The sequence below is a fragment of the Diceros bicornis genome, chromosome 35 (genome assembly GCF_020826845.1).
Source record: "Diceros bicornis minor isolate mBicDic1 chromosome 35, mDicBic1.mat.cur, whole genome shotgun sequence".
NCBI classification, from domain to species: Eukaryota; Metazoa; Chordata; class Mammalia; order Perissodactyla; family Rhinocerotidae; genus Diceros; species Diceros bicornis.
In genome coordinates this window covers 32,432,038-32,451,031 of record NC_080774.1, presented here as the reverse complement: position 1 = coordinate 32,451,031, position 18,994 = coordinate 32,432,038, and the positions used below count along the sequence as shown (strand labels likewise).

Below are 18,994 nucleotides of genomic sequence, written 5' to 3'. Positions count from 1 at the left end.
GGATTATGCTTTGATGTTGTATCTAAAATGTCATTGCCAATTCCAAGGTGATCTAGATTTTCTCCTATATTATCTTCTAGGAGTTTTATAGTTTTGTGTTTTATGTTTAGGTCTGTGATTCATTTTGAGTTAATTTTTATGAAGGGTGTAAGGTCTGTGTCTGGATTCGTATTTCTGCCTGTGGACGTCAGTTGTTCTTGCACTGTGTGTTGGAAAGCCTGTCTTTGCTCCGTTGTGCTGCCTCTGTTCCTTTGTCAAAGCTCAGTTGACTCTATTCGTATGGGTCTACTTCTGGGCTCTCTATTCTGTTCCATTGATCTGTTTGTCTATTCTCTTGCCAGTACCACACCATCTTGTCTTTATAGAAGGTCTTGGAGTCGGGTAGTGTCAGTCTTCCAACTTTGTTCTTCACCTTTAATATCATATTAACTCTTCTGGGTTGGTTCTTTTTTATAATTTCCATTTCTCTGCTAATACTTCCTATCTGTTCATTCATCAAGACAATTTTTTTGGTAATTATTTGAATGCATTTCCTTTCATTTTTTTGAACATATTTAAAGAAGTGCTTTAAAGTCTTTGTCTGATATGTCCAACATCTGTGCCATTCTGGTCCAGTTTCTATTAACTGCTTTTTCCCTTAACTCTGGGTCATATATTCCTGCTTCTTTACATGTCTGATAATGGTTTATGTGCTGGACATTATAAATGATGTGTGATGGAGACCCTGAATTCTAGTATTTTGCTCTGAAGAGTGCTTACTTTTTTTGTTCTCACAGGAGTTCAGCTACTGGCTGTTACCTTGAGCTTGTGTGGGCTTGGCTCCATGCTCTGTCAGGGCAGGTTTGTGGAAAGCCCAGGTCCTTCCCAGCTCCGCTAGTGTGGTGGGTGGGACCCAGCTTCCAAACTCTGCCTCCCCTTCAGACTTCAGGTTGGGCGTGGTTTCCAGCTGTTTCAGTGGGTCTGGAATAGGCCCTGCCCGAAGGTGTGATCCTTGTTCTGAAGTGAGGCCATTGTGGCGTCTCAGCCGGTCTTGGGTTGTCGCGCAGTCTTTGCGCTTGGGCTGCTGGACCCGAGATTACTGTTGATCTCTTGTATCTATTCCGTTTAACCCTGCAGCAGCCACCGTCTGGTGCACTCTTTGTGGGGCCCTGAGCATGCACAGCCCTCACACAAGGACTCATGGGGAACCCACACACGGTCTTTAGTCCCTCCCCCCGCTCCCTGAATGCTGCTTGCCCCACAGAGTCCAGCTGTTCCAGCTGCCCTGCACTCCCATTCCTTCCTCCTCAGCTTCACATGGCTGCTGGGCTCTGCCTGGACCTTGTGGTGGGGCAGTTCCCCAGGCAGAGAGCTGCTGGGCCGTTTGGGAGGCTCACCTTGTCCACGCCCCTCCCTGCCTGCTGTTCAGTGCCTGCATTCAGTTGCTTAGTGTATTTTGTCCAGTATGATGGTTGTTTACAGCGTGAGGACATGTCTGCTACCAGTTACTCTGTCATAGCCACATTCCTATGGTTCTTGCTTCATGAATGATAAGCCTGTTGATTTGTTGAGCAGATATTCGCATCCTGCATTGTGTTGTACCCTCTGTCATCAAGTATGCTGTATAGTCTGTCTCAGTGCTTCTGCTCTGAGGTCAGTCTTTCCTATTACCAAGATTAGACCCCTGTTTCTCTTGTCTGCAGACTCCTGGTATATCTTTGCCAGTTATTCTTTTGGCATCTCTTATATATAGTACAGATTTGGATTTAACTTTGGAATCTAATCATAAATCTACTGAGTATATTTTTATTCCTTCATGGAGAAATACAAAGGCAAATACTAGGCCACCATCGTGCCTGCTGTCAGGCAGGGGAGGAAGTCATGTTTTGTCATTACTTACACTGGGGTGTCAGATAATCTCTCGAGTAGGAGGTTAACTATTGTGTCTTTGGCCTCAAATGACAAAAGTTGAACAAATCCAGTGAACTTAACAAGCAGCCCGTCTCTCTCGCTGTCCTCCCATATTCCTGTTAGTTACATAACCGGTTCTATGTCCATAATCCCCATATTGTTCTAGACCTAATCCCACAGGTAAGTAGATTCAGTGCTCTCTGCCAGACCATTTGCCATAGTTCTCCAGTTATCTCTTACAAGACTGGAGTTAATCTTCTAGTCCTTCAAGAAGAGCTTATGGAAGCATATTCTTTGAGTTCTTACATGTTCAAAAATGTTTGTCCATTGTCTTTATACTTGAGCCACAGTTTGGCTGGATATAAAATTCTTGGACCATGTCTCCCTTCACAGCTTTTGCAGGCATCACTCCGCCGTCTGCTGGCATAGATGTGGCTGTGGAACATTCTGAGGACAGCCTGAACCTTACCCTCATAATCAACTTGATCTTTTTGCCTGACTTTTTTAGGACTTTGAAAAGACTTTTTTAGCTATTAAGTCTGGTGATTTTACTCAGGCGCCTCTTTTTTTTTTGTGAGGAAGATCAGCCCTGAGCTAACATCCGATGCCAATCTTCCTCTTTTTTTTGCTGAGGGAAATTGGCCCTGAGCTAACATCTGTGCCCATCTTCCTCTGCTTTATATGGGACGCCACCACAGCATGGCTTGACAAGCGGTGCGTTGGTGCACGCCTGGGATCCGAACCGGCGAACCCGGGGCTGCTGAAGCAGAGTGCGCACACTTAGCCACTGCGCCACCAGGCCGGCCCCTAAGGTGTCTCTTAACATTGACCATTCTATAGCCTTTCTTTGGACTTGGATCGTAAGACTTCAACTTCTACAAATTAAAGTTGGTTTTCTAGGTCAGTGAATGTAGAGCACCCCCGCCCGCCTTCCATATCTGCTTTCTCTGCAGGCTGTCATGACTCTGTGTGTCCCTTCCGTCTTGCTCACATGGGATCGTTCCTCCTCCTGCCATCCTGTCACAGGCCTCCTCCGGCTGTCTCAGTTCCCCTTCATTTCTTGGAGTTTTTCCTTCCACTTCTGCCCTGCGCTCTGCCAGTTCAGGTTTCCTGCTTTGGGTTCTGGTTTTACAGAGGTAATTGCTTCATGAAGTTTTAGTTTATTAATTTGTGGTAAAAATGGTGACAATTTCTCTTTGCTTCTGAGGAATGTCGCCATCTGTTTTTCCACATTTCTTTCCTCCTTTTTCCTTGTGTCTTGGTAGAAATGAGTGATTCTCAACTGAGGCCGCCATGGCCCCAACAGGAGCTGATTAGGAGAAAAGGGTGCAGGTAAGGGCTGGCAAGGGCAACTTCTGGGCAGCAAGGGCTGTGGTGCTCAGGGCTAGGCCAAACACAGGGTCAGTGGAAGGAAATGGCCATTTTGGGTTCTCACAGTGATGGCAAAGTGCCTCTGTCATTTGGTGTGTGGGGACAGAGATGCCAGATTGCCCTGCAAGGCATGCAACAGTCCTGTGTAACCGAGAACGGCTGCGACCACAAAGGCAGCGCTGGTGCCCTGCTTGCTGCAGGGCGCACGTGTCGGGGAGGGATCCTCACCCAGCACTGAGTGCGAGGGTGCTCAGCCCCCAGAGAGGGGCCAGGTCCCGGTGGCTCTGCACGTGCAACTCCTGCTTTTGTGTTGCCTGCCCGCTTCTCAGAGCCAGGCCGGGGACTGAGGTGCCCGTAGCTGGGGCAGCGTGCCCTGAGCTGCTCCTGCAGCCTGCACCTTTAGTGTCACCCCACTCATCATGCTGACACCCTGCTGGTTCCCACTCTTGGTGGCCCTTCCACCCCCTGCATTTCGAGGTTTCACTTATCTCTCAGTGTTGCTGGAGATGGAGTTTGCATTTCTTATACTCCTCATGCTTTGGGGTGGATGTGAGTTTTCTCCAGAAGGGAGAAATGCTGACTTCATGCTGCCGTCATGCTGGCAATGTTGCCTCTTGCCTGGATTCTAGGGTGCAGTATATTTCTGTGGTGAGGGGCTCCAGGACCCAGCCCACTGAAGTCTTCCCTGAGGGTCTGACGAGGAGAGAATCAGGGGCTCTCTGATGGAAGGGCCTGAAGTCCTCTGTCGTAACCGGAGGGTTTGGCCAAGGGCAGAAGTCAGGCCACTCCCCTTGGCAGGTCTGCGCCGGCTCCTGGGAATAGGGGGTAAGTTTGCAGGAGCATGGGGCTATCACGGCGGCCTGCATTTCCCTCCTTGTTCCAGCTGCCAGACCAGGGTCGTCCATGGGTGGGAGCCTCTGTGACAGGTCTAAGAAGCCACTTAATGGTTCTCCCTGCTGCTCTCGGTCCTGCAGGTATGCGGAACTCATGAACTCACCAATCCTGGCATCGCCGACGTCAAGATCCGGCCAGACCGCAAGATCTTGGCCACCGCAGGCTGGGACCATCGTGTCCGTGTGTTTCACTGGCAGACGATGAAGCCACTGGCCCTGCTGGCCTTCCACAGCGCTACCGTCCACTGTGTGGCCTTTGCCGACGACGGCTTGCTGGCTGCAGGGTCCAGGGATCAGCGCATCAGTATCTGGTCCCTCTACCCACGCGCATGAGTTGCCGCGCTCCCTTGTTGGGACACGTGGAGGGCAGGGAGGTGGGCGCCCGCGCTTCAGCCAGACCCGGTGTGTGGAAACTGTGTGCGGGGACCCTGAGGGTGGCAAGTCGTGGGTTCTTCTCTTCCAGTTAAGAGAGGAGGCCAGTTTGTGGAGTCCTTGCTTTCTGCACGTGGCTTGTGTTTCCTTTCGTGAAATATAGCATCTGTATGACTGGCTCTGCGTTGAAAGGAGTAACTGGGCCAGAGACCTGGGCATCTGCAGCCCAGGAGAGGCCAACCCAGGGGTGCTTTCCAATAAACTTCCAGTTGCGAACCTGCAGGCTCGAGGTACACATTCTCCAGGCGACTCCCCTGGTTCCCACTTAGGGTCAGAGCTGAGAGCCGTCCCCAGACCCTCCACTGGGCAGGGTGGTTGGCCTGCCCCAGGTCCTGCCAATTCCACGTGGTTCCTCACCCCAGGACGGCCAGGAGCCCCTGACACGCAGGGCTGAGGGCAGGACCAGAAGGAGGTGACTGGACTCCCAAAGTGAGCAAGGGAGGAAGAAGGTGCCAATGAGGGGCGGCCAAGGCAACTCCGGGCAGAGAGAGCTCATGTGCAGGGCCCGGCCGAGCGCAGGGTCAGTGGGAGGAAGTGCTGCCCCAGAGAGAGTGAGATGAGAGGGGCGAGGGACCACCTCCAGGGCAGCTTCTGGGTGTAAAGCGCAGCAGTATGAAGTGAGACAGGCCTGGCGCTCTCAGAGACCCAGGGCACAGTCCACAGCTGGCAGTACGCACACAGGGCCACTGGGGACTCACAGCGAAGCCGGTGGTACACCCGGTCCCTCCGTCGCGTGACCAAGCCCAGCTGTCGGGGCGTTTGACTGGGAAGGAATGGGACCATGAAAACCGGGAGCGGCCTGTGGGCAGGCCCTGACGAAGCTGGGGGCCTCAAACCCCTTTGTTCCACCAGCGTCGTTGCCAGAAGAGCCCCCTTCGGTCCCTGCCTGAGGAGGTCAGCCCTCCTTTACCTGAAGGACCTGGAATGGCCCCCCTGAGGCATGGGCCTTGCAGGACACTCAGGCCCCAACTCCCACCCTGCTTTGCTCATAACCATCCTCAGGGGCCAGCGGGCCTCAAAGGAAGAGGTACAAAGTGTGCCCCGTGATGAGGTGGCCACGCTCCAGAAGAGCTGCATGTAGACAGAAATCTGGAGAACACGTGCGGGATCCAGGTGGCAGGAATGTGAGACGCATGAGGCCAATCCCTTGAAACAGGCCCACCACTGACAGAGGGTCTGGACTCGCTGCTGCAGCTCAAGGGTTAGAAGGGTCTCCAGGGTTTGGTTGGTTGGTTGAAACGTGGACCACAAGGCGGGTACACTGCGTGGAGTTGAGATGGCAGAAACGCCTGGGCGCACCACAGAGAGAGGCACCCGAGGGCTTGGGGAGATTGGGGTGTTCTGGGGACTCACCCGTGAGACCTGCTCAGCGGCGCAGGAGGGTCCAGAGGATGCACCTTCCCCACGACTAGGAGAGGAGCCCCGCATCCTGAAGAGCTCTCCATCGCTCTTCTCTGCAGGTCAGAAGCTGCAGGGGGGTCTGCTGCCACAGAACAAGGATCCTTAAATGCAGTGGGACCATGGGATCTGGGGTAGCAGGGCCTAGTGGTGGCACTTAATTGCCAAAGATAGGGTTGGCGTGGTTGCCATGGGGGACAGTGAGGTCACAGCGGCAGTCAGCAGTCTGACCAGCAGAGATGCAGGTGCGGGCTAGTGATCGTAGTTCCCTGAAAGTGGAGCCACCGGGCAGCCTGCTGAGGTCTGACTCGGTCCACAAGAGCAGAAGTGTTCTGAATCTAGCGAAGAGACGTCTGGCTTGGGCCACCAAAACAGGCACGTCCCTCAGCCTCAGACCAGGCCCCTTGAGGAAGGACCCCACTACACTGCCAACAGTGTGTATTGCTGGTCTCCACCCAGCCTCCCCCAGGACCTGCGGCGGCCCTGAGTCCGAGATCACAGACCTCCCAGCTCGGGGACTAGCCTCCCCCGTTGGCCCCGTTGGACAGGGTGCTGCCGGGTGTCCTCCAGCACCTTTGGGAGGGACCGTGCCAGCCCCCGAGTGTCCTGTAGCCGGGTCACTGGGATGTTGGGGGGCGCATCCAGAGGGATTCCATGTCACAAAGAGTGAGGATCAGCTCTGTTTAGGCTGCAGCGACTTGAACCTCATCAGACGTGAAGGGAGCTACCACGTGACCACGCTCTGGATGCTCCTCACAGGGAGGTTGTTGGGTCAGAGATGACAGAGGGTGGCCTCGCCGAGCAGCAGCCTGCCACAGCTCCCACAAGAGGCCATGTGCCGAGGGGGTCCTCCTAGGGCAGCGGCTGTGGCCTGCTCCTTGCCACCTTCTCAGAAAGCATGCCGTTTGCTGACATGGCCGAAGGTGGCAGGGCACTGGGTTGTGAGTGGTCCTCTCAGAAGGTGAACCTCTGCTGGTCCTGCCCGTGGCCAGGCTCTTGTGTCGTGCACACACCTCCCCGACCTCCAGCAAAGCTCCCACTGCCAGTGTCCCCTCCTGGGGGAGCCTGTCCTGGAGACTGAACCAGAGGTGATGGTGGCCACAGGCTGATGCCAAACAGCAAAGAATTCTGTCAGACAAATCTCAAAACCTGCTGGGCCCCCCGCGGAAGCAAAGCGGTAAACACACGCAGGGTGTGGGGTGCCGACTCCCCTCGGGGATGCCCTCAGGAGAGGGGGCTGCACTGTGCAGGTGCCCGCAGTGAGGAAGGGGCACGCCTCGGCAGGAGGAGAGAGGCGCCCAGCACTCACCCTGCATGCCCTCCGGCAGCCCCGCGGAACCCCCGGTGGCGGTGCGTCCACCTGCCTCTCCTCCCACCCGGGGGTGCCGGCACGGGGTCAGAGCAGTCTCGAGAGGCTCTGTGGGCTGCGGCTGAGGAGAGGGTGCCCCCTGCCCGATCACGTCCGTGTCCTCAGCTCATCGCAATTCCCATGACTGCCCTCTGGCAGCATCGCTGTGTTGACACAGCCACGGAAGAGTGTGTTCTAGACAAAGGGATGAGGCGCTGCCAGTCAGCGTGAGGTTCCCTAAGCCCGGAGATGCTTCCAGAATGTCTGAGGAGAGCTGGGCATGTTGGCTGCCAGCATCTTACCCCTAGTGATAGTAAAGAGGAGGTGTTGGCAGACGCAGACCCGGTGTCCGTGCGGGCCCTTGCCTCCACGTGGAAGGCACAAGCAGCAGTGCGCAGAGGGTCACGGGCAGCTGCCCTCAAGCTGGGCTCTGGGCTGCCCTGCTGAGGTCGCGTCGGTGAGCAGTGTCCCGGGACGTCTTGTGGCTGAATCTCGATGTGCAGGGGCCGCGTGGGGCCGTGACAGCCCCCGCGAGCCCTGCCTGCCTGACGCGGCCCTCACTCCCTTGTGCACGCCCGGGCTGTGTGCCTGGGTCTGGCGGACAAGGCGGACGGCTTCCTCAGCGTCCGAGGCCTTATGGTTGTCACGTGGAAAGACTGGTGGCCAAGACTTCTGTTCTCTGAGCTGAGCCACCTGGATCAGCAGTGGCACCACTTGTACTGGATCACTGATGTCCCAACCAGCGGGGCTCTCCAGGCCATTCCCTGGGTTCCCGCTCTGCACCCATGAGGGCCCACGGCTTTGCACAGCACTGCCTCTGTGTCCACAGGACCTGGGGCGTTAGCCAATCACCACAAACCTGACCTGTCTCAAACTCCCCACGGCATGATAAGAACAGGGGCCCTGCTCTGGACACCAGGCCCGGGGAAGATGCTCCATGTTCGCAGAGCCTCAGACCGTCTTTGTCACGTCCCCAGGGCTCTTTCCCTGGACCTGACCTGGTGGGGGACCATGCTCCAGGACCCAGGGGTGGAGGGTGCTTGCCGACCCCCAGCAGCCATGCGACCCCCTTGCTGGGAGGGCTCAAGCCAGCCTCCCTGGCTGTCCCAGAGTGGGCTGCAGAGAGGGTACAGCGTGTCCCTGCAGCTCACAGGACAGGCCAGTGCTCCACAGGGAGGACGTCTGCTCCACGCTCTGAGGTTGCTCCTCACCAGAAGGCCGCGTGTGCCCTCCCCGTCAGTCCCTTTGACATTAACTTAGGCCCTTTACGTTCTGGGGGGGCTTTTTTCCTTTACATGGATGCTTATAACGGCTTTATTCGTAATAGCCCCAAACTAGGAACAATCCGAATGTCTCTTGACAAATGAACGGGGAAGCACACTGCGGTCCATCCATGAGCTGGAGTCCGCAATCCGTGAAGACGAGCCTAGATGGGCGCCATGACACTTGGGGTGGAAGGCGCGGGGCAGCATCCGCTAAGGCCCTCGCATGCAGAGTCCAGCGCAGCCCCAGACCCCCAGGCGGCGCAGGGTGTCTGCGGGTGGGGCTGCCCAAGGCAGCCCAGGGCGATGCCCTCGCAGAGGCTGCTCTGGGAGGGTGTCTCGATGCTCTGAGCAGCCTGACGGCGGGCAGAGGACGAGCGGAGGCCTCACAGGGCCGCGCAGGCTTTCTCCCGTCTCCGTTCCACCACAGTACAGAAGGCCTGCTTTTCCTTAAAGATGCTTCCACACGCCCCATGTCAGTCCATAAAGCCTGTCCTTGGAAGTCCAGTTGCCGGTAGTATTCCTCAACGTGGTAGACAGACAAAGGAGTGAGAGCAGGGCTCACGCCAGCCTCCCGGCCATGGCCTCAGGCCGCGGGACTCCTGCTCCTCCTGGGCACACCCTGGAGGCTGTGTGACCGTGCACGTGCTGACAGGTGGTGTCGCCTGTCCCCATGGGGAGCTCAGGGGCTGGCTGAGGGCAGGGAGGTCGCATCTAGCTACCTCGAGCCTGCACACCCATGTGCCTTCGTGTCAGGCGCTTTCAGCAAGACCCTCCCCGGGCCCAGCAGCTCCTCGAACCCCTGGCCACGTGTGTCCGTGGACCTGGGTGGCATTGCGAATCAGCCCAGTGATCTCCTCCCTGGTTCCAAGGGGCCTGTTCTGGCCCTCCTGCCACTAACCGAGCACCTTCTTTAGGACTCGAGCGCTGTTTCATTCAGGAGGCATCCTGATTTTGCGCAGTCCTCAAGGGCTACCCCGCAGTGATTCCATGCCCCGGAAATCGCCGTCATCTTCCTAGCAGTCAGCCGCATCCTCGGAGCTGGCAGGAGCTGATGCAGCTGCGTGCGGGTGCCAAGGGAAGAGGAAGCGTGGCTGGGGCAGAGCCCGAGGTCCCCAGGACAACGGCCTGGGGACACATTGGACAAACATCACATGTCACGTGTCCTCGGGCAGTCTCGCGCCCTCAGCAAGACGTTTTCCAGCCCTACCATCGCCTGAGAGATGCACAGTCTGCTCATCAGGCTCTGAATGTGCTCTTCAGTCACCATTCAGACAGGGGCTGCCCCTAGCCTGAGAAGACTTGTGTGTGGGGACACGACAGACGTTTCTTGTGTGTGGTTCCAGCTCTGGTCAGTGTGTTCTGCTGTCTTGTCCTTACTGGAAGAGCCTCTGTGGGTCAAGCATTGGGCACAGTGTGGCCGGGCCTCTGCTCAGGGCCTCACGGCTGCAGTCAAGTGTCAGCAGCGGGCACCTCTCCCAGCCCTAGTGGTTGTTGACCGACTCCAGAGCTTTGCCCTGTAGGACTGAGGCTCTCGGCTCCCAGAGGCACCCGCCTTGTCACAGCCAGCAGGAGTGGCCATGGGTGTTCCATGAGGTGACTTCCATGGCTCAGCGTGGGATCCAGACCTTCTGCCATGGAGTCAGAGCATCGTCCGCCACCTCCTCCAGTGCAGGGTGACGGGCACCTCTGATCAAATGGGACAGCCAGGGCTGGAGCAGGTCCCACCTCCAGGCGCCTCCTCTGGAAGGCAAGGACAGAGCTGTGCAGGGACAGACAAGTCCTGGCCAGCCGGCACAGATGGGTGAGTGGCCCAGTGTGCACCTGGAGAGAGCTTGCCTCAGAGGAACCTGCTGCTGACCCTCTTCCAGCACCATGGCCGCCCTGCAGGGCAGGTCCCACGGTCATTCCCACCAGGCAGGTGGACAGCACTTATCTTGCTTCTCATGGCTGGTCGGCTCCCACTCGGATGAGCGGGAGGCCTGCGGCAGACCAGGCAGGTGACCAGGGACGCAGCCCGTGGTGGTTGAGAATTTACCACCTTTTCCTGTGCTCTGCGAGTTTTACAGATGGGATAATGTCCGTCGTGTGCTCTGGAAATGTGCAGACCAGCGTCTGGTGGTGTGTGAAGCCCGGGGAGCTGGACGCCGCCCTCGGGCGCTGAGGGTCACCCGAGGAAGGGCTGGTGGGTGCAGCGTCTGGGGAGACCTCGCAGCGCCCGCTTCGCAGACCGGCTCTGTGCTGACGTGCAGTGCGTGTCTTTACGCTCCCAAGTGAGTGATGTTCAGTCAGGTGTTTCCCACCTGTGTCTCTGCCAAGAAGCCACAACACCCTCTGCACAAAAGGAGTGTTTGCACAAAGGAAAAACATTCCTTCAGGGGGTTCTTTAGAAACGCTTGATACTCAACTAGCTGTAACTTCACGGGAAAGCCTGGTGTTAGAGACGAGCTGGCTCGGACGAGAGCCCTGAAGCTGAGCTTGCCACGCACCTGTGCTCTGGCGCATCGGAGCCTCCCCCACCCCACGGCTCCTGTGGCAGCCCCACCCTCACCCTGGTTGCCACGTGTGTGGGGGCAGCTCAGCCACGCTGGACTCAGCTGCCTCGGCCAGTGGGCAGCAGCACTGCCCTCACACCGGCTCGTCTGGGAGGCCCTGAAGGAGCCGGGCAGGAAGGAAGCACCTGGGCCAGACGGAGCTGAGCAAGTTGCGGGGGGCCAGGTGCCTGCTGCTGAGCGGGGCAGACACACTGACCCGGCAGACAGACGCCCACCAGATAGACAGTCACCAGTTCTACGGAAGAAGTTCCAGAACCCTGCTCGGGGAATCCGCTCGGGACAGCGTCTGAGTGCAAGATGCCAGGGGGGACCATGGGAAGAAGGGCGTAGACACGTGGTGCGCTAAACCGCACAAGGTAGTGGGGAGCACACCCAGCACCAACCTGCTCTCACACCCTTCGAGCAGGGTTGGGAAAGTACGCCCCAAGAGTCTCAGTACCTGCCTCGTGCTGCAGCGTCTGGGACCGCGGGCCCACGCACCAAGAGGGTTCACTGCCCAGCCCTTCCCGGGAAGGTCTGCTGGCCCCCGCCCTAAAGGATCGCTGCTTCTATGGCACAGGGCACATGGGGGAGTCTTGCAGCTGCCACAAAGCCAGGATACCTTCACAGGTGCCAGGAACAGCGCTGAGGTCAAGGGGCCTCCCACACGGGCGGGGGAGGCGTCTGGCATCAAGATGATAGTCACCGTCGTCTGTTCAAACAGGCAAGACTCTGATAAGGCCAAGAGATCTCCCTGACACTCAGACAAGAGCAGTTAGCAGGGAGTCTACCAGGAAGGTATTCTAGTGCTCAAATAGGCCCAGTGCCTGGAGAGTGTCTGTGTCCCCAAACTCATATGTGGAAACCTAACCCGAGGGGATGGTGTCAGCTGATCAGGTCATCGGTGGGATGAGCGCCTTATGAAAGAGGCCCCAGAGACAGCCCTCACCCCTTCCACCAGGTGAGGACACGGGAACCAGGCAGCGGGCCTCTCCCGACCCTGAATCTGCCTTGATCTTGGACTCCCAGCCTCCAGAACCAGGAGAGACGCATCTCTGTTTCTAAGCCACCCAGTCTGTGGTGTTTTGTTATAGCAGCCCAAACATACTGAGACAAGATGCTTCCATTTGCATTGCTTTTTTAAGACGTGGAATGTTAAGAAATTCAGTTGTTTAGTTTCATCCTGCTGCTGTTCTCTATTGCTGCGTTAATAAACCAGCCCAAACTGCGCTCTGTGCATGTGGAGTCTGTGGGTAAGAGGTCAGAGGGGCACGGAGGGGCGCTTTGTCTCTGCTCCACCTAGCGGGGCCCGGGAGGACTGGGCACCAGGGGCACGGTCAGTGAGTGACTTCTCGTGGCCTCTCAGCCGGGCGGTCTCAGGGGAGTTGGGCTTCTTAGGTCGGGGTTACAAGAGCCCGTCCAGCGAGCCAGGCGGGAGCCCAGAGCCTTTGTCAGCCCAGGTATCAGGGAGGGGACACAGACCCCACCTGGTGATGAAAGAGGATCAAAGTGTTTGCAGCCTTTACAAAATAAGGCTCGTCCTTGTTTCTCTCTGTGTAGCAAGAAAAAGTGAGCACAGACACTAAGACCCCAGAACTGGGGGCCGGGGCCGGGGGCGGGGAGCCAGGTGGTCGGTGGCTGAGCGCTGGGGGTGCTGAGAACACACCTAAGAAGGAAGAAGAAACAAACAAGAGAGAACCTAAAAAAGTTCAGTGCTTTTAGAACCAGTGTTAGTGAGTCTCACGTAGTGTGTGTCTTTCCTAAGATATTAAGACATTTTTAGATCTGATAACGTTAGGCTTGTATTTTTCGTTCAATATTTAGAAGTGTTCTTAATGAGTTTGCAACCGATGTTTAAATGTTGGGGAAATTTTACTTTGTTATATCCATACATTTTGACTTATCAACTAGTTAGAATGTTACTATATAATTATTTATTACACAACATGTAATTTATTAACCTTGAGAATTTATTAAACACTTGGCTTTTTTTTTGGAAATTTAAAACATAGACCAAAATGAAGGGAAAAACAACCACCCCCATGTAACCAGCCCCCGGCTTCAACGCTAAACAGAGGCCTTGCTGGTGGCCCCAGGCCCGCAGCGGTGGAGGTCGTTGCTGCTTGCCTTTGTCCCAGGCGGGAGGCTCCAGGCGTCTGAGGGATGCTCCTGGGCATCCGAGCTTGCAACTGCTCTCCCAGAACATGGGACAACCCTGTCAGATGAGAGTGGACCAAGTACCTTCTGAAACAAGTCTCTTTCCTCATGGACGAGACCCATGTCGAGTGTCTGACCACAGACCGCGGGAGCATGAGATTGGGCCGAGGCTGCAGCCACGCGGGGCGAAGCGCCCCCACCTTTCCCCTCCATAACCCCGGAATGCGACGTCCCTCTTGCCTACTTGGAGAAGTCAAGAGAAAGAATATGCTGTTTTGTGAATTAAGAATCCGAAAGCTATTCCCAGCATAGTGTCCAGCTGTTAGAGGGCAGAGAAGAGACACTCCAGGATGGGTCAGAACAGAGTGGGGTCCTTATATGTGAAAGCAGGACTTCCGTTCCGTGACCTTCGCCCTCCTTAGGAGATGGCTGTGTGAGTGGGGACAAAGTCCCATCGCCCAATAACACCCTTCTGCCCCTTTGCAGTCGCCCCCCGCCCCCGTCCCCTGAAGCCTGGCCCCGTGGTCTGTCCTGTCTCTGCAGCTCTGCCTCTTCCAGAATGCGCGCCCACGGATCACCCAGTGATCTTCCAGTGTGGCGCCTCCCGAGCCCAGCTCTTTCGCTCATGTGACGCACCCGCCATCCACGCAGGTTGTTCCTTCCTCTCCACTGCTGGTCCTGCTCGGGGTGGAGGGACCACAGTGTTCACCGCCCACCTGCCAGGGCACATCTGGGCTGCATCCTGGTTTTGGCGACACTGCCACTGTGGACGTTGGGGCGTGAGTCCCTGTGCTTCTGTTCCTTGTGGGTAGACGGGCTCCCTTGCAGCCTGGCCCAACCAAACTGACCACACACAAGTCTGCATTTTGGACCAAGAGGCTGCCCCCGAGAAACGGCTTCTGTCTCCCAGAGTGACCCTCAGGCTTGGGAGACCTGGTTCCTGAGCAGGGCAGGCAGGTGGACCCCCTTCGGTGGTCTTGCCTCTGCAGGGCCTGTCCCGAACCCCTCAGCCACTCCGCAGGGCACACCACAGCCACCTCACCCCACCTTGGTAGGTGTCGTCTGTCCCTCCCTATGGGAACGGGCGATCCTTTAGAGCAGAAACTGTCACTTTCACTTGTTCAATAAATACAGTGTGGCAGGCACTTTGTTGTGTGAAATGCCCCTGAGAGTTTTACTCCACACCCCCCGCTCACTCCTCAGCCCCTGCTCACACCACACCTTTGCCTCAGAGAGAGAGAGAGCGTGAGCGAGCACCAGCAGGGCTGGGCCCTCCTAGAGCCAAGTGACTTCTCCCACTCTCCTCCTGAAGAGTCGGGGTCCCTAACTAACGCTAGAGAGCCCCACAGAGGACAGAGAGAGTCTCTGTGAGGGGAATGCACAGGCAGGCCAGGAGTGGTGAGAAGGAAGGACCAGCAAGAGCCCTGGCTCCCCAGGTTCAGGGATTGGGGTCAGGGGGTCAGCACAGGCCCAAGGGCTGCCTTTCACTGTGAAAGCCACAGGGACTTCCCAGGTGGTTTCAAGGGTGCCAACAGCCGCAGTGGAAACTCACGCCCATCCACGCCTGTCTCACATGCACCTTCTGCTCGGGAGCCAGCTGGACTAGCCAGGGCACTGGCGCCTGGAGGCGCCATCTCCTAGGGGTTCTGACCCCCATGCCCAGGGCGCAGGACCCACCGCTCAGGCTGGAGGCTGGACGGCCTGCCTCGCTGGCCAGTCTGGGGCCCTGGGCACCAAGGATGTGTGTGGAGAGGGCCTGAGGTGGACTCGGCCTGGTTGCAGTAGAGCCAGGAGAGCAGGTCTCACCGGGAGGGGTGCTCGCTCATCCAGCTGCCACCCAGCGACGTGCCAGGCCGGACATGGGGCTCCAAGTACTTGCAGCTTCGGCCGTTAGCTGATCCAAACCCTGTGACATCTGGGCCCGATGACTCCGTGTCGGGAGCCATCCTGTGCACTGGCTAAGTAGCATCCCTATCTCCAGACATGGCCCAGTCCCCTGGAGGACAAACTGCCATGTGAAAAACCACTGGTTTAGAGAGATAAGGACTCGGTCAACGCAAGATAAACAGAGTGGCTTTTGCAGACTATGGGTAATCCAGGATTTTTTAATTGTTAAATACACATAAAAAATGTAACTTTGCCGTTTTAAGTGCACAGTTCAGTGACATTAAGTACGTTCGTATTGTGGTGCAACCATCACCACTGTGCATCTCCAGAACTTCTTCATCTTCCCAAACTGAAAGTCCACACCCGTTAAACACTAACTCCCCATTCACCCTCCCCCAGCTCCTGGCAACCTCTACTCTACTTCCTGTCTCTATGAACGTGACGACTCTAGGGAGCTCGTATAAGTAGAATTGTAGAGTATTTGTCTTTTTATGACTGGTTTATTTCACTTAGCGTAGTGTCCTCAAGGTTCATCCATGTTGTAGCATGTGGCAGAATGTCCTTCCTTTTTATGACCCAATAATATTCTATTGTATGGAGGTACCAATTTTTTTAATCCATTTATCAGTTGATGACACTGGGCTGCTTCCACCTTTTGGCGATTGTGACTAATGCTGCTATGAGTGTGGGTGTGTACACGTGTCTGTTTAATTCCTGCTTTCAATTCTTTTGGGCAAATACCCAGAAGTGGGATTGCTGGATCGTATGGTAATCCTATGTTTAATTTTTGAGGAACCACACACTGTTTTCCACAGCAGCTGCACAATTTTACATCCCCACCAACAGTGCACCGGGTTCCAATTTCCCTACATCCTTGCCAACACTTGTTATTTTCTGTTTCGGTTTTTTTTTCCCAATAATAGCCATCCTAATGGGTGTGAAGTGGTCTCTCATTGTGGTTTCATCCAGAGTTTTTATTCATCATAAAGTATTTTCTGGGTGTCTGTGTGATAGGATCTCTGTTTTCCAGAAACTCTATTTCTCCCTGGGATGAGACACACCCATGGGAAGTGGCTGAAACTGGAGGGGACCACGCAGCGAGGGGCAGGCTCTGAGGAGCAAAGTGGCCTCACCAGCACGAGGAAGACCCGTCCTGACCACCTGAGACCAGTCCCCTTCTTAGCGGCGGCTGTAGGAGGGTTCCCAGATGCTCCTGCCTACAGACCCCCTGCTAGAGGGGCAGGAGTCAGGAGAGCAGGTGGTGGCAGGGAAATGACAGTGGCAAGTGACGAGACCAGAGGCGTCTGCAGCAGCTCTGGGGACAGCCCTGCAATAGCTTCATGCACAGTGACTGGCCGTCCAGCTCTCCTGACCAAGTGCCCGCTGTGGTCTAGGTGCCCGCTGTGGCCACGAACAGGCAGGGAGAGCTGGGGTGTCAGAGCAAAGGAGGTGGACACACTCGGCACTCCAGTGGCCCACTCCCACCTCAGCTGAGATGCCCTCCTGCCTCTGCAGCTCTGCACCCTGCAGGCTTTCCCAGGAGAAGGGCCGAGGGGGAGAGCTTTCAGAATGGCAGCTGCACCTTGAGGAAGCTGCTTGTTCTTCTTAGTCCCTGTAAGACTTTACTTGCTGTTATCAGAAGAGTGATTATTTGCATGGAAGTGGCTGCCTCTATATTTGCTGCAGCCCAACAGCCACGCTCGCAGGGCTCCGAATTCCCACCTCCACCTGAGCAGGGAGGAGGTGGGCGGCCTTTCAGAGGAACATGGACACCACCCGTGGCCCACGGTGCAGGGACACAGGAGTCCCAGTACACTAAGGCCGACAGGGAAGGGACCTGTGTCCCAGCCAGTGACCTGAGTCCACCAGGCTGTCCCTTACCACAGAGGGAGGGCCAAGGGGCGTTGACCCTGCAACAAAGAGCCTGCTGTGCCCTCCAGGGCATGTACTGCCTGGTGCAGCGGGCAGCCTGGGGAAGCCTGAGAGGGACGGCCTCCTCCCAGCAAGGCCTTCAACGGCCCTGCTCTCCAGCACCACTTTCACTGTGTGAGGATGTCACAAAAGAAGCTGTCCTGGGGAAGAATCTAGAAAACACGTTCTGGCATAAAGGGTGGGTTCAGAAATGGGAAAAAAAATGGAGAGAGGAATTTTGGCTAGGGTTACAAAGAGAAGGTGGCAAAGAGAAGGGAGGGGTACCCATCCTGGAAGGGGAGGGCCGCTGTGGAGAGGGGCTTGGGGACTGGAGACTGAGGAGCTGGTCCTGATATGCAAGGACTCCTAGGGCAGGTGGGGGCTTGGCTGTCTTCACAGCAAGACGCCAGCACCCAGAGCGGCTCCGGGCCCCAGCAAGCACACATAGACATGTGGCTGAGAAAATGATGTGTCCTCACGCCCGGCCCCATCTAATGGCAGGTGCAAGCTCCTGCTCGTGCCTCCCAGGCAGAGGCCTTCCACTGAGACGTGTCCCCACTTCAGAGATGCTGAAATGTGAGGAAAACCCGGGCATCTCAGAATCGCTGACCGGGTGACGCCCCTCCCGCATCCCTGACGGAGGTCTGTGTGGCAGGACCGGCCAGGCAGCTGCAGGAGCCGAGGGGAGATGCGGTGGCGGCCGCTGGAAGGAGAGGATTAAGTGCCTACTTAATGCACTTTATGCACAATCGAAAGCTGATAGGTAAAGGATGTCGACGGTGCCATTCCTCCTTATAATTAAGAAGATAATTTAATTACTGCTATTTAAACCTAAGCTTCTCCCCCTCGTGAGCTGCTTTTAACAAAATACCTTTGGTTCTGCTGTTTCCCACACGCAGACCTGGCAGCAGTTAAATGGAGACTCCGGGACTCCAAAGTCTCATCTTGTGAAGCCATCTGGTTTGAAGGAGTACAACGAGCAGGAAAGGGAATCGAATCAAAGGCCCAATTTGTGTTTTTTTAAATGCAGAAAGTGTGCGAGGTAGGGCAGGAGACACCCTGCTCCCTCCCAGGCCTCTGTGCCTTGGCTGCCCTTGGCAGGATGCAGAGGTGGCTCTGAGGGCTGAGGGAGGTCAGGAGGGAGGTATGTGGCATCAGGATGGTGCCCATGCATCAAATGTGCCCAAATGCAGATGCCCACAGGGGTCTGAATCACAGTGTTAATGGGAAACTGAGGCATGGGGCCTGTGAAATCCAGGGCGCGTACTTTCCCTCATGCCCAGTTCCAAGTTGGATCGCACTCCTGCCAACACTGGAATCACCCCTCTCGTCCTAGAAGAAGCTCCTCGGCCCCACCCTCCCTGCCTCCACCCGCAGGCGTCTCCACTGGCTCTGCCCATGGCATCTGTGCCCATGGGATCCTCCGGTGTGCGGGCACTTGGATCTGCAGCACACCTGGAGAGCAGCACCTCACGCTTGCCCACCCGCCCTCTGACGGACGGGTCCCACACACTCCGTGGACTTCCCCAGCAAGAGAGAAGCGGGGCTGGAGCCCACCACCAGCAGGGCCCCCCTCCCTCTGCAACTCCAGGCTTGAGGCACCACCAAATAGACTGCCCTCATCCATCCCACAGCCGGGTCTCAGCGCGTGGCCTCTGCACCCCAGCGCTTTCCTGGGAGGCTGAATAACCAGCCTCTCAAAAGTGTCTGCCGCCAGAGGCCATGCCCACGTCTGCCTGAGCCCTACAGCCCAGCAGACGTACTTGTTTGTCCCCGTAAAGGCATGCGGTGTCACCAGCTCCACTGCAGCAGCAGTGCAAGGGTAGGATCCGTTCCAGAGCACCAGCCATGAGACTGAGAAAGACCCTGTGTTCAGTGGGGAAGTTAAGAGTTCCTACGTCTTGGCTTTTG

The 18,994-nt window shown here is 56.4% G+C and overlaps 1 protein-coding gene across 1 annotated transcript in view; it reads left to right on the top strand.

The window, feature by feature from the left end:
• The window catches only part of GNB1L (G protein subunit beta 1 like), a 61,184-nt gene extending 56,376 nt beyond the window's left edge, over positions 1–4,808 (top strand). The window contains exon 7 of the mRNA XM_058532167.1: positions 4,236–4,808. Within this exon, the coding sequence (XP_058388150.1) occupies positions 4,236–4,487 (252 nt within the window). The 3' untranslated portion in view covers positions 4,488–4,808. The remainder of the gene's footprint in view (positions 1–4,235) is intronic.
• Positions 4,809–18,994: the final 14,186 nt, after the last annotated feature.